The following is a 14,973-nucleotide window of genomic DNA, read 5'->3' on the forward strand; positions in this document are numbered from 1 at the left end:
CTCCCCAGATTGGTTACCTCACTGCATGAGGCCGACGCATACATGTTAAAAACCCAAAGCAACGATGACTCCTGCAATCCTGTGGGTGCCGGGCCTTGCCAGGACTGCAGACCCGCCAGGAATATTAAGTCTGGAGCTGGCCTTCTGCTTGTGTGTTCATTTTACTGGATGCTGTCATTGCTTTTTCTTGGGTGTGCCAACAGTGAGTGCTAGAAGTGGGAGGTTAGAGGATCACCCGGTGAGAGGAATTCAGCGCAGGCTGCCTGCAAGAGGAGTCCTTGCAGCACAGGCAGGACTTTCCCCTTTATCTGAGACACAGGAGTTTCTGGGGTGTGGGTGTGTTCTGCCTTCAGAAGTAGTAGGTATGTCATCTACATTTTCCTAACAGCACTGTGACTACCTAGAATGGTTTGTCCCATGTGCATTCCCCCCCATGCATGTGGGGGTAAATCCATTTGCCAAAATTCCTGGTCAAGGGAATAAGGCTTTCTCTGCACAAGAACTTGGAGTTCCTCAAGCATTTGGACCGGTGGGTGGTGATATTTCCTTGGGTCCTTCAGGAAATGCTGAAGATTAGTTCTGTGGTGGGCTAGACTCCATGAACCCACAGTGATCAGGAGAGACGAGGTCCCCACCCTCAGCAGTAAGTCCCAGTGACAGGCACTTCTGCAAGAACTGCGAAAGGGGGCCTGCTGGTGGGGGGTGGTGCAGGGCCCAGGGAAGCCACTGTGGGGGCATTCTCTGAGCTCTCTGCTTGCTGGATCTCAGCTGAGGCTAAAACCCTGAAATTCTGCCCTCACACATTTGTCCCAGGGAAACAAAGGATGATCAGGTTAGCACGTGGGGTGGGGGTGGGAGTGCCTGCAGAAACACTTTCCAAATAGGGAACAATGTGGTGGGGGAGGGCAGAGGAGCAGGTGCAATCCAAGCCTGGCAGAGGAGACACCAGGCCATGGAAGCCATGGGGAGTGGAAGCCGTTGCAGGACTGGGAGGATTTTTAAGGATACCATGGTCAAATTTGCATTTTTTTAAAGTTTTATTTATTTAGGTAATCTCTACACCACACATGGGGCTCAAACTCACAACCCCGAGATCGAGTTGCATGCTCCTCTGACTGAGCCAGCCAGGTGCCCCCAGATTCGCATTTTATTTTTTTATTTATTTATTTTTTTCAACGTTTATTCATTTTTGGGACAGAGAGAGACAGAGCATGAACGGGGGAGGGGCAGAGAGAGAGGGAGACACAGAATCGGAAACAGGCTCCAGGCTCTGAGCCATCAGCCCAGAGCCTGACGCGGGGCTCGAACTCACGGACCGCGAGATCGTGACCTGGCTGAAGTCGGACACCCAACCAACTGCGCCACCCAGGCGCCCCCAGATTCGCATTTTAAAAGATGACTTTAGGGGTACCTGGGTAGCTCAGCTGGTTGAGCGTCTGACTCTTGATTTCGACTCAGATCATGGTCCCAGGGTCATGGGATGGAGCCCTGTGTTTGGCTCCACACAGAGCTTGGAACCTGCTTCAGATTCTCTCTGTCTCCCTTTGCCCTGCTTGCTCGTACGCTCTCTGAATGAATGAATGAGTGAATGAATGAATGAATGAATGAATAAAAATAAATAAAAGATGACTTGGCTGCTGTGAAGGGTGGGGAGAGAGGGACTGGGTCAGCCACGTGGGCTGCCGCCTTACCCAGTGGACTCTGACTGGCTCAGATGCAGGAGTGCCTGCAGAGAGAAGTAGAGGCCCTGGCGGCAGATGGAGGAGGTGGGGGTGATAGGACCTGGGCCGTGTGACAGTGTTGTAGGGGTTGGGATCGGCTGAGGGTGGGGACCCAGACATCTCTGAAGTTCCTGGAATTGGCACCTTGAGAGATGGTGAGACATTTGCCCATGCAGGGCACCTTGGGGAAGCTGTCAAGGGGGCCTGGGTCTTTTGACCTCGGGGGGCCTGTGAGGCATCTGAGACAACGTCCTGAAAGGCATTTTCACAGCCGTGGGTGACGCTTGTGGATGTCCTGCGTGGTTGGGGTTTTAATTCAAGCTGTCTCACTTTGCAAGTGCTGTGTGAATGCCGGTGCCACAGCAAGCTCTAGGCCAAGGATGTAAAGACAGAAAGCAGAGCCCTTCCCCTCAAAGAGCTGGCTGGGTGCAGGGGTGACAGACACACAGACTCACATTTATCCGTTAAAATGTCTTGGTGGTGGGAATGTAGGGAAGGAACCTAGGTGAGAGGCAGTGGCTCTTGAGCTGAGGCTCCCGTGCAGCCAGGCAGCAGAGGGCCTACCAGGCAAGAGGCCGTCTTAGGTGCTGTCCTTGGTCAGGCCAGTTTCTACAATTAAAAGGCCAGTCCTGCCAGTCCTGAGCCTGGGTGGCTCAGTCGGTTGAGTGTCTGACTCTGGATTTCAGCTCAGGTCATGATCTCACGGTTCATGAGATTGAGCCCTGCGTTAGGCTCTGCACTGACAGCACGGAGCATGCTTGGGATTCTCTCTCTCTCCCTCTCTGTGCCCCTCCTCTGCTTGTGTGCACATGCACACCTCTCTCTCTTTCTCTTTCTCTTAAAATAAATAAACTTAAAAAAACAAACAAAAAACCAGCCCTGCCTTCTGCTAGGAAGAACAGACTATGACAGCCAGGGAGGCCTCAGGCTCTTGCTGAGGCCCCAGATGCCCTTGGGCTCTTGATTCTACTTGGCTCTTCAGGAGGCTGGCAGGACCCACGTGTCTCATTACCTTCCTCAGTGCTACTGACTGAGTGTTCCTTCTTGGACCTCTGGAGACTGGTCAGCCCTTGGGCACACCAAACACCTCCCTACCCCAGGCTGCTCTGATACACAGCCACACTGAGGTGGTGCCCTCCATGGCCCATGCCGGATTGTTCCTCTCGTCCCAAGATCCACATGGTCACCTCCTAGTGGTAAAGGCAGGTGTGGTTGATCGGAGAGAGCGGGGGAGAGGGGGAAGGAGAAGAGGGGGCGGACCCTCCAGTGGGCTATTAAGTTTTAGCGCAGTGGCAAACATGAGCCTCGTCCCCGCTGTCTTTCCTGCAGGTGTGGCTCCCGGCCATGAAGGCCAAGGGGTTGGAGATCTCAGGTACCTTCACCCGCCAGGTGGGCTCCATCTCCATGGACCTGCAGCTGACCAACAAGGCTCTGCAGGTCATGACCGACTTTGCCATCCAGTTTAACCGCAACAGGTGAGCTCCCTGAGGCCGGTCTGTCGAGAGCCCGTGCTGGTGACTGTAGGCAGCGGCTGAGAGCTCTGAGGGGTCTGGTGCCTCGTTTCTGGTGAAGACGGATATTCCTTCATCTCAGGCCAAAGCCCTCTAAAGCAGCGATTTTTTTTCTTCCCAGTGACCTCTTTACGTGGACCCCACAATACCAAGCATAGGGGAGAGTGTCTCCCCTTATTTTAGCCTTCCTCCACTGCCCAAAGAGTGTTTTGCTGACAAAAACCCCCAGCTCCAAACTAGGAACTTGCTTTGGCAAACACCCCACATAACAGGAGATAGCCTCCTGTCCAGGCCTGAGTTGCTCTCATCTCAGGGCCCAGCTCTAAGAAGCCTGACGGGGGGTGTACCTTGCTGCCCCAGCCCCTTGTGGCACAGGATTAAACCATCAGACTGAGCCTCAGAGTGGTGGCTGCCCCGGGCTCTTCACCCCCACTGCGTCCCCTGCGCTGGAGGTTCCTGGGGAAGGTTTCCTCTCTGGCACCATGAGGGTCTTCACGGACCAGGCCCACTAGGCCAGGGCTCTCTAGGGGACCCAAGCAGCCTCTCCTGATGATTCTTCTTCCTGAGCAGCTCTAGTGATGAGCAAACTGAGCCTCTAAGAAGTTGACTGAAGGGGCTGCTTCCTCAGGGAGAGCCCTCAAGCCAGTGGGTCCTGACCCTCCATCAGCTTTGCTACTCACCCTCAGATGACCCCAGAGGCCGTAGAAGCACTCGGGGTTCTAAGGGGTAGTCCCATTGCTTGCTCGTAACAGACGTACAGCGTGCTGACAACTTCCTGGGTAGCAGACCCTGTGCCGAGGGCTTTAGGAGTACATATTGTCTTACTTTGAGCCCAGGGAAGTCCGTGCCATTATCCCCCTTTCAGTAGATAATGACACCTGGGCTCAAAATAGGTGGCTTGCCCAGGATCAGTGGGGGAGCTTCCAAGAAAGCCTGAAGCGCTGGGCCACCACAGGAGCCCATGGTTCTCCCACATCACCTCCCACTGTGTCCCGGGCAGGCCTGATTGCCATCGTGGGCAAGTACAGGCCAGGTCAGGCAGCTCAAGCTCTGGGTCTCAGCTACTCACCCCATAGGGTCTGAACACAGGCCTGCCCCTCCCTGATTCTCCGTGTCCTGGAGGATGAGAGAATGTATACTTCTCACTGTTTTTATGAGGGTAGGAGTTGGTATAATATCAAATGTCCAGGTTGGGCACAGTGAGCTGTTGGTTCATGGTCATGTATCACACTCATGGGGATCCTCTTGATATACCCACGTGTTGCTTTACCAAGAAGCAGGGCTTTTCTGAATCTCTCCCTGGCCAGTTCTAAGCTAGACAGTGAAATCTGGCATCTTGCTTGGGGTGGTCACATCTGTCTTGGGAGATGGGGATTGCCAGCAGCTTATAGTCCAGGCCCCTGGTGTCAGATGGAGCTCCTCAAGGGCAGGACAGAGCAAGGCCATGTTCACCCAGGCCTACCCAGTGCCTAGGCCAGAGGAGCAGAGGAGTAGAGATAGGCTTTAGGCCTGCAGCTGGCCTGGGGCTCCTTCCTCCTGTCCACATGGCCATTGAGGGTGGGGTCAGGAACTTATCCTTCTGTCCTGGGCCTAGAGCTGAGGTGAGGCCAGCTGACTAGAGAGGCCTCTTGCCAGCTGCTGCCCTAGCTCTGGAGCCTGAGGAGCCCATACATCCCTCGTCAGCACCTGTTCCCCCTGCCATTCCCGCGGGGGCTTCTCTTTCCCCAGCTTCGGCCTGGCCCCTGCCGCCCCCCTCCAGGTCCACGCACCACTCAGCCCCAACCAGACTGTGGAAATCTCTCTGCCTCTCAACACGGTGGGCTCGGTCATGAAGATGGAGCCTCTGAACAACCTCCAGGTGTGTTCCAGACAGGGCCAAGCACCCCCGTCCTCACCTGCCCACTCAACTGCAGGGAAGGAGGCTGGGGTCTGGGGGTCTGGCCTTTGTTGGCAAAGGGGTGTGTCTATGGAGTTGTGCCCTTAGCTGAAGATCTGGCAGGGGAGGCCTAATCCGAGGGAATGTGGTTACCAGGGAAGGGATGTGAGGGAACCTGCTCAGGGGGAAGCACAGGGAATAGGCCTTTCCTGGGGCCTCAGAGGTAGTATTGGGCATCAGGGACCAATTAGGTGGCCTTGTTCCTAGGTGGCCGTAAAGAACAACATTGACGTCTTCTACTTCAGCACTTTGTACCCACTGCATATCCTCTTTGTGGAGGATGGGAAGATGGGTGAGTCCTGATGGTGGCCCCTGGAGTCCCTGGAATAGAACGATTGGGTTTGCCCCACAGTGAAGTCTGTGAGTCGCTGGCCTCTCTGCAGAGCCTAAGGCGAGGGTCACACCTCCTTCAAGGCCTGCTGGGTGTTGCCTGGCCATCTCTGTCCTGAGGTGGGGGCGGGCCACGCGGGAGCTTTCACTCCTGGGTTCTCCTGCTCTGCCCCTCGGCCATCCCCACGGCTCTCGAGGCCGCGAGCCAACACCGTGCCACACTTGATGTCCGTCTCCTGTGCCCTGGCTGAAACCCCTGAGAAGACTCATCCCCACCCCGGGAGGGCTCTCTGCCAGCTCAGAGCTGTGCAGACAACTTTGCCCACATCATCTCTCAGTCACCGCAGAAGCCCTGTGACACAGGCTGTGATTAACAAGCAGGCTGCTCAGGACCAGGAAGGAGCACATGTGTGGATGCTGGGAAGGGGAGATTTAAGGCGCAGAGGTGGGAAGCCCAGGGCCTTTTGGAAGCACACTGGCAGCCACCTTCACAGAGCTGAGGGTTTGTTCAGGGAAGCAGCAGGCGCGGTGGCAGAGCCAGTCCGTCTTCAGCTTCAGGTTGGCATCCCCGGCAGACCCACTTCCTGCTGGATGTCAGTGAGCAGGGCCACAGGTTTATCGGGGTCCCATCTTCTACCCTGCCCCCCCATCCTCTAGACCGGCAGATGTTCCTGGCCACGTGGAAGGACATTCCCAATGAAAATGAAGCCCAGTTCCAGATCAGAGACTGCCCCCTCAACGCGGGTAGGATTTTGCACCCTCCCCCACCCTCCTGCCCATTGCACACTGCCCTGCACCCGTGCCCCTGGCCCTCACACCGCTGACTGGGGGCCCTTCTCGCTCTCAGAGGCTGTGAGCAGCAGGCTACAGAGCAGCAACATCTTCACTGTCGCCAAGAGGAACGTGGAGGGCCAGGACATGCTCTACCAGTCCCTGAAGCTGACCAACGGCATCTGGGTGCTGGCAGAGCTGCGTATCCAGCCAGGCAACCCCAGCTTCACGGTGAGGGTCCCCGCTCCTGCCCTGCCAGCCCCAGGGTGTCTGCCTCCATGTTCCGGGCAGCCTTTCCTGCCCTCGCTCCTTCCCAGACTAGGGGTCAGTTCTGATGGGGTGCGCTCTAGCCCAGCTAGGCTGGGGCCCCTTGGAACCTGGCACGAATGAGCATCAGAATTCTGACCCTAGCTCTGAACTCTGCTCATCAGGTTATCCAGTCAGACACCAAACTGTGTCACCAAACAGTGAGTTGGACTAGAAGGTTCTATAACATTGGCCCCTGTGAGGTGGCACAGTTGGCCCGAGGCCCACCTGACTGGGAAATGGCACTCCTGGGCCTGTACCCTCGCCCTCCTCCTACTCTTTCCTGCCTGAGGGCCTGCCTGGGAGGATGGTGATTCCCAGCATCTCGTCCTTCCTGGCCTTTGTGTCAGATCCCAGTCAGAACATGGCTTCCACGGAGTGCGTGGTCATCATGGAGGCCGTGCTGCTGTTCCAGGCCCCAGAGAGCTCCAGGCTTTGCTTCTCCCCCAGAACCAAAGTGTCTGGCAGGCGTGGCCCTCCAGACGTTGTTCCCGGGCCCCGCTGGCGGTGTTGGCACTGTGGTTGGGCGGGGGCCGCGGCATTGGCTTCGGTCATGGTAATTTCCGTCTCCCTATGTTTGGTTGCTGCATGCCCACCCTCCCTGCCGGTGCCCGTGGTGCAGGACTTGGAGGTTAGCAGATTGCTTTTCTCTTCCTCTTTCCCCTCATTCTCCCCAGCCATACCTTGCACAGCTCACATCCCGGCCTGGCTCCAGTGCACCCTGCCTCTCCTAGCCTTGCCTCACCCTGCTGCTCCCCAGAGCGGGGCAGACATGCATGCAGGCTGCAGGCAGAGGGCACCCCAAAGCTTCCCAACCAGGTGAACCCGATTGAGGAGCTGGTACCCCTACTTCCCCACACACGCAGTGTGCACAGAGTCCTCCAGAGAAGATTGGACCCCACGGGCCCACCACGGCTGGCTTCCGGAGCTCCATTTGCTCCTCCCTTTCCTAATCGCACCCTTCAGAAGCAGTGATTTTGGCAGAAGTGGTGGCGGCACTCGTTTCTCCTCTGCTTCTCCCTACTCTCCAGGCTCACGATGCGGCAAAACTTCCTGTGCAGGAAGCCAGGAAGAATTCCCGGTGCCTGCCCCCCAGTCTCTCTAAGCAGAGGCCTGCTCCCTCTTGGCCCCCTGCCTCCTCAGAGACCCCAGCCCTCCACAGGCTGTGAAGGGCCCCAGCAGCTCTGCGGGATGGGGGCTGGGCACTCCCTGACAGCCTCCAGCTCATGATTCACGCTGCCTGCCAGCAGGGCCGTGGTGGCTGGGCTGACAGCAGGTGTGTGGGCTGCAAGTATATTTGGTCCACGCAGCAGCCACCCACTCCGCTTTACCACACATCTGCCCCAGCTGTGCTGCCCCCAGGCCACACGTGCACACCGCACTCTTCCATCTGGTTCTCCCCCTCTCTTCCCTCCCTGTGTTCCTTCCCAGCCCCAGAGAGGAGCCCGGAGAACTGAGTGCTCCGTCCCCTGACCTCTCTTTCCCCCCCTGCAGCTGTCCCTGAAATGTCGAGCGCCAGAGGTGTCCCAACATGTGTACCAGGCCTATGAGACCATCCTCAAGAACTGAGGCCCCATCCAGTGCCCGTCCCAGCCTTCTGCCAGCCCCGTCGAGGAGCCCCCCGGGAGTGGCAGCACCTCCTCCCCGGAGAGGTCGAGCAAGGCTGCCCATGGAGCTCCCTGGTCCTGACCGCCGGACCCACCTAGGTCCTTGGGGTGGGGCAGCATTCCACCTGGAGTGAAAGCTCGGGGACTCCCCTCTTCTGTTGCTGCTGACAGGGTCAGGTGAGGAGGGGACCAAAGAAAACAGAGCCAGAGGGGCCACAGAAGCTGATCGGCCGACCCAGGGTTCTTCTCTTCCTTTTCCCCGGCTGGTGCCTGAAGGGCGAGCGTGTGGCTCCCTCCTCGGGGCTCTTGGTCCAGGAAGCCCCCTGCCCTTCAGTCTCTTTCGGGTCAGTGTTAGAGGTCTTCCCTGTTGCCCGCTCTCGTGCCAGGCTGCCCTGGTGTGTGTGGAAGGTTCTCTTGGTGGGCTGTGGGGAGCTCTTCTGTCGGGTCTAGGGCTCCCAGGGCCTACACCCCAACCCTCCCTCCTGCATCCACCCAGGCTGGGGCCCTGTGGTTGTGCCAGTTGGGACACAGCCTCCTGAGCACTGACCCACATGGGCAAGACTGGGCAGAAACTTCCAGAGCCCCTGCCCAGACTCTTGCTCCCCTAGCAGTTGCACACACCCACCCACCCCACTCCCTCTCTTGCCCCTGAGGACGGTCACTGCCTACGATATAGTCCTTGGCGTCCCCTGTGTTCCTGAAGCAGAGACAGGGCTGAGAGATGGGGTACGTGGGTGAGCGCGGTGCTTCCTATCTGGGGTTTCTTTGGGGTTTCTCCTTAGTGTCTGCTGCCCTCCCCCTGGCCTCTCAAGTTTCAGTTGTGTCTGACAGACCATTAGGTTTTCCTGTACTGCTGTTTAATAATAAAGAAAGATTCTGCTTTTGGCAATCACGGACACTTTTTTCCCCCTCCACTAAATGTCAGAATTGAAAATTGGCTCCGAGTGGTTGAGGATGGTTTTCTGACCCCTGCAGTAACTATAATATACATAGAGAAGAGAAAATATACATATATATATATATATATATGCATATATATATATACACATATATATATATACACATATATATGTGTGTATATATATATGTGTGTATATATATATATATATATATATATATATATATTCATGTATGTAAAATGTATGTTGACTCTTATTTTCAAAAACAGAAAGTGAATAAAAATGATGACATCAAGCGTGTCCCTGGCCAGTGTGTCAGGTCCTGAGACTCTTCTGGGTGTGGTCCTGGGTCCAAGATCAAGGGCTCCAGCTGTGTGCCCAGCCCTTCCCCTGGCTGAGGACAGTGCCTTTTCCTCTACCCTGTCCTTAAAAACGGACCTCTGAGGCCTGCTCGTCTCCCTGGCACCTCTCCTGCCCTTGATCCTAACTCCACCCAGCCGTCTTGCCTTTCGATGTTGCCTGAGAAGGCTGATTTCTGTTCTGGTTTTCCTCAGCTCCCTGCCATCAGGAAGGCTCCCAGGAGCGGTGGGGAGGTGCTCTGATCGGGGGCAGCTGCGGGAGAGAGGGAACAGTCGGGTAGGCCAAGCGCCAGGCCTGTCTGGGCAGGCTCCTCCCCGCTCTGCGTCTGCGGCTGGCTGAGTGCGGGTACTAAGCGGGTGCCCACCCCAGCTACCACTAAGGACGTCCCCTGTGGCTCCAGTGCTGGCACTGGAGGGCAGCCAGACCCTGGGCAGAGCCCCAACAGCCAAAGCTGCCTGTGGTTCTCAGTGCCTGGTGGTCAGTGGGCCTTTGGCCTGCCACTGCGGGGGGAGCAGCCTGGGTGCCCTGACCCCATTTCAGCCCAGCCACTCCCTGCACTGCCTGCTTCTGACCCAATGTTGCTTTCCTAGCTCTGGAGGGGCTGAAAGAACAGTGTCAGCAGGAGTACCTGGCTCTCCACTGACCCACCTCTTAACCCCTGGGACTAAAAAGACTAGAGTGGCCAAATCCCTTGATTGCACAGTCCATTTCTCAGTTTACCTGAAAGTCCCGGGCTCAGAAGGCCCTACACCAACACAGCTGTGGTACCCTCAGTTGTGGACTAGAGAAACAGGGTTTTGAGCCCTTGATGAGGCTTACCCTGGCTTGCTATGTCGCCTGCCACCCCTGATTGGCTGAGGTCATGGCTCCACACCTCTCTGCCACGGAGGGCAGACTAGAAGTGTAGGGTAGCTGTCCGCAGCGGGGTGATGATGGATGAGGAGGCCCAGGACTGAGTACTGGGGTGAGGAGGCAGAGCTGATGAGAAAGACTGGCCTGCTGGGATGGAGCACCTTGGACTGTCACTGGACACCTTGGGTCCTATCTATATAAAGCTGTGGACGGGACCTTACCATGATTGTGCCTTTCCCTCAGTCACATGGCATCTGGCATGATGGGACCCAGCAGAGTCCACATTTGCAGGGAAAAACTGAGGCAGGGAGAGCATCTTCACCCCCAGTTCCCCAAGCCTGGGCCTTACCACATCACTGCATCCAAAAAACAAGCAGCCAGGGCCACCACTGGGGCCCAGGCCTTTAGGAGAAGTGCTTTAGGGGATGGCCAGTCAGCCCCAGCTCTGTCCTTCAGAAGCCTCCCTGTTTCCCCTCATCTGAGTGAGGGCCCATCACGTGCCTTTTCACCCTCCTCACGTGGCATTCCCTGGTCCTGATATGCTCAGGCCTGCCCCCTCTCAGGGCCTGACACCTCTCGGGAGCCTTAGTGTCCTATAGAAGATTCTCAAGTGTTCTGGGCCTTCCCAGCCAGTTGAGGAGTTTGTCAACAACCAGTTATTTCTGGAGGGCCCAACAAATGCCCAGGGGCCAGATGGGCTCCCTGTGTGCCAGACACTGTGCTAAGTAAGGCCTGTGGGAGGACCTCATTTTACTTTTTTTTTTTTTTTCTCTTCAGCTAGTGGTTTGCTTTGTTTCTAGTTTTGTTTTTTGTTTTGGGTTTGTTTTTTGTTTTTTGGTTTTTTTTTTTTTCCCCTATGGAGAGGGCTAGGTTCTGGACCACGGGAGAAGATAAGCCATACAAAATATCCCTCCCATCTTCCTCAGTTCTTAGTTTTTCTCCCTCGATGCAAACTTTGTTGCTAGATTGGGGTTTTCTTCCAGGAATATTCTGTGCATGTATACAAGCAAATCCGTGGAGATACTTACTAACCAAACGGCAGCACCTTCCAGACACTACCAGCCCTTTGCTTTCCTTACCTATCAGTGCAAACAGGCACATCTCAGAATTTCACGGGTGAACGGGCTGCCAGTAGCTGGGGCCTGCTGCTGGACATTCAGGCAGTTTCCATCCTCTGTGAGTCCAAGCAACAGTGTGGTAAATATCTGCCTACATACGTCCTCGCTCGTGGGCACAAATGTAGCTGTAGGATCTAGCTCCAGAATTGCTGGACCAGAGGGTGTAGCATTTTATATTTTAAAGTGTACTTCTTGTTTTGAGAAGGCAATGTATTCACATGACTCAAAATCCAAAAGGCAAAAAAAGAAGTGAAAAATCCTACTCCTCAATCCTCTTCCCAAAGGAATGCAGTGTTACCTTCCAAAGAGACTCAAAGAGGGGCGCCTGGGTGGCTCAGTTGGTTAAGCGTCTGACTTCAGCTTGGGTCACGACCTTATGGTTCGTGGGTTCACGCCCTGCCTCGGGCTCTGTGCTGACAGCTAGGAGTCTGGACCCTGCTTCAGATTCTGTGTCTCCTTCTCTATCTCTGCTCCTCCCCTGCTCACACTCTGTCTCTTAAAAATGAGTAAACGTTAAAAAAAATTTTTTTTAAAGAAATAAGAGAAACTCAAAGATGTCAAATACAGCCCCCCCCCCTTTTTTTACACAATGGGTAGCATGGAATACACCCCAGTCTGCACCATACTTAGATTTGGGAGACTTTTCCGTTATCAGCCCATTACAGAGAGGGTCCTCAAGCCTTTTTCTGAGGGCTGTATGCATTTCCATTGAATGGAGGTACCATCCTGAACCAATAGCCCAGCAATGCCCATTGAATTGTTTCTAGGGTATTGCTAATACAAGTGATACTGCAAAGAATATTCACTTTTACACATGGATAAATTCCTCAGGCACGAGTTTCTGGGTCAGAGGTAGGTGCGCTCATAATTTTGGTAGCTGTTGCTAAAAATTCTCCAACTTGCACTCCTGCCAGCCAGGAGTGACATGCCTGCGTCCCCCACCCCTGCACAAATGACCCCCACACTGATGGTGAAAAGTGCTCCCTTACTGTGTTTTCAATGTGCCTCTGTCTGTGTGCTTTCAAGCCATTTGTATGTCCTTTTCTGTGAGCTGCTTCATCCTATTTCTTGCCCATCTTTTTCTGTAGAGTCGTCCTCTTACTGATATGTCATTATTTCTTCCCATCTTGTTATTGCCTTTTTACTTTTCCATTCCGAAATGGTTTTCCTATGCTATCTTCCTTTAATTTCTTCTATACTTGCTTGATCTACTATTCGTCTGATCTTCGTTTTGTGTATTTCAATCTTGCTCCATCTGGGCTTTATGTTTGGGACGAGGTAGGGATCCAGCTCTCTCTTTTCCCAGATGGTTACCCAGTTGCCTGTATGCCATTCACTGAGCAATTCATCTTTTCCCCACAGAGCTGAAATGTCATTTGTAACATGGACTACATTTCCATATGTATATGAGTGCTTTTCTGGACTCTGTTCTCTACCAGAGAATTGGTCTATTCATTGGCTACTGTGGTTTTTTTTTGTTTTTTTGTTAAAGTATCGTAACTTTGGGTCGCCTGGTTGGCTCAGTTGGTTAAGCGTCCGACTTCGGCTCAGGTCATGAACTCGTGGTTCATGGGTTCGAGTCCCCTGTTGGGCTCTGTGCTGACAGCTCAGAGCCTGGAGCCTGCTTCAGATTTTGTGTCTCCCTCTCTCTCTGCCCCTCCCCTGCTCATGTGCTGTCTCTCTCTCTCAAAAAAAAAAAAAAAAAAAAAAAAAAAAAACATTATAATAACTAAAGTATCATACCTTTGTATTTCCATAATTCACAGTACCATTTTATATTCCCCCTTTGTCCCAATTGAACTTTAGAACTAGTTTGTCTTTAAAAAAATCAATGGTATTGGGGCGCCTGGGTGGCTCAGTCGGTTGAGCATCCAACTTTGGCTCAGGTTCGTGAGTTCGAGCTCATGGTTTGGCTCATGGTTCATGAGTTCGAGCCCTGCATCGGGTTCTGTGCTGAAAGCTCAGCCTGGAGCCTGCTCTGGAGTCTGTGTCTCCCTCTCTCTCTGCCCCTCCCATGTTCATGCTCTGTCTCTCTCTGTCTCAAAAATAAATACACATTATTAAAAAATTGGTGGTATTATTTTTATTTGGATCACACCAAATGTTTATATTACCTAAGAGAACAAAGAACTGATGTTCTTATAATGATGTCAATAATAACATTAATCTTTATATTCAAATAGAGAAGTTGATGCTTCTCCATCAGTTCATGCTTTCTTTTATGTCTCTGTAATATTTTGTTCAATATTTTTAAAGACTTTTAAAAATTTATTTATTTTGAGAACGAGAGAGAGCACAAGTGGGGAAGAAACAGAGAGAGAGAGAGAGAGAGAATCCCAAAGAGAGAGAGAGAGAGAGAGAGAGAGAATCCCAAGCAGGCTCCACATTGTCAGCACAGAGAACATTTTTATTTTTTACTAAAAATTTTTTTTCAATGTTTATTTCTGAGAGAGAGACAGAGAGAACACAAGTGGGGGAGGGGCAGAGAGAGAGGGAGACACAGAATCCGAAGCAGGCTCCAGGCTTTGAGCTGTGAGCACAGAGCCCAACACAGGCTTGAACTCATGAACCGTGAGATCATGACCTAAGCCAAAGTCAGACGCTTAACCAACTGAGCCACCCAGGTGCCCCGGAATATTTTTAAGTAATCTCTATACGCAGTGTGGGTCCTGAACCCACAATCCCAAGATCAAGTGTTGCACGTTCCACTGACTGAGCCAGCCAGGGGCCCCATCTCTAATATTTTAAGTTTTATTCATTTTAAAAGTTGTTGTATGTACATTTATTTTATTCTTACAAAGATTCATGAGTATTTTTTTTTTGGTTCCTTTTTGTAAATGGGCTCTTTTCCATTCCTTTTTTTTTTTTTTTTAAGTTTATTTATTTTGAGAGAGAGCGCAAGTGGTGAAGGATCCCAAGCAGGCTCCACACTGCCAGCACAGAGCCCAACACGGGGCTTGATCCCACGAACTGTGGATATGACCTGAGCTGAAGTCAGGCACTCAACTGACTGAGCTGCCCAGGCACCCCATCCATTCTCTCTCTTTCTTTCTGTGTGTGTGTGTGTGTGTGTGTGTGTGTGATGTGAATATACAATTTTTAAGCTAAACTCCAGACTTTATTCAGATTTGACCAGCTTCCCCACTCATGTTCCTTGTTCTGATCCTGGGTCCCACATTCCATGTGATTGCTGTGTCTCCTCAGGCTCCTCTGGTCTGTGACAGTTTCTCAGACTTTGTTTTTTATCACCTTGACAATTTCAAGGAGTACTAGTTGGGTATAGTGTAGACTATCCCTCAGTTTGGGTTTGTTTGATGTCTTTCTTGTGGTTAGATTGGGGTTGTGGGTTTTTAGGAAGAAGGCCAGAGAGTTGGCCTTCTCATCACATCGGATCAAGGGCACACACCATTGATAAGACTCTATCACTGTCACATTAGGCTGGATCACTTGGCCAAGGTGGTATTTCCAGCTTTCTCCATTGTGGAGTTACTCTCATCCTCTTTCCCTATTCTGTTCTTTAGAAGCAAAGTCACCAAGTGCAGCCTACACCCTGGAAGGATCG

The 14,973-nt window shown here is 53.0% G+C and overlaps 1 protein-coding gene and 1 non-coding gene across 13 annotated transcripts in view; both read left to right on the top strand.

Moving 5' to 3' along the window:
• The window catches only part of AP1B1 (adaptor related protein complex 1 subunit beta 1), an 85,776-nt gene extending 76,705 nt beyond the window's left edge, over positions 1–9,071 (top strand). For 7 of the 12 annotated variants that reach the window (XM_045458510.1, XM_045458512.1, XM_045458516.1 and 4 more), the window contains 7 exons: positions 3,051–3,196; positions 4,961–5,090; positions 5,376–5,460; positions 6,156–6,242; positions 6,346–6,500; positions 7,198–7,206; positions 8,070–9,071. In XM_045458510.1, coding sequence (XP_045314466.1) covers positions 3,051–3,196; positions 4,961–5,090; positions 5,376–5,460; positions 6,156–6,242; positions 6,346–6,500; positions 7,198–7,206; positions 8,070–8,144 — 687 coding nt within the window. In that variant the 3' untranslated portion in view covers positions 8,145–9,071. The remainder of the gene's footprint in view (positions 1–3,050; positions 3,197–4,960; positions 5,091–5,375; positions 5,461–6,155; positions 6,243–6,345; positions 6,501–7,197; positions 7,207–8,069) is intronic. The other 5 variants (XM_045458511.1, XM_045458513.1, XM_045458518.1 and 2 more) reach the window with 1 other exon arrangement.
• On the top strand, positions 3,762–3,858 carry LOC123588639. Its single transcript, XR_006707953.1, has one exon. It is a non-coding gene; the product is annotated as a small nucleolar RNA SNORD125 (small nucleolar RNA).
• Positions 9,072–14,973: the final 5,902 nt, after the last annotated feature.

Source organism: Leopardus geoffroyi, chromosome D3 (genome assembly GCF_018350155.1).
Source record: "Leopardus geoffroyi isolate Oge1 chromosome D3, O.geoffroyi_Oge1_pat1.0, whole genome shotgun sequence".
In the NCBI taxonomy this organism is placed as follows: Eukaryota; Metazoa; Chordata; class Mammalia; order Carnivora; family Felidae; genus Leopardus; species Leopardus geoffroyi.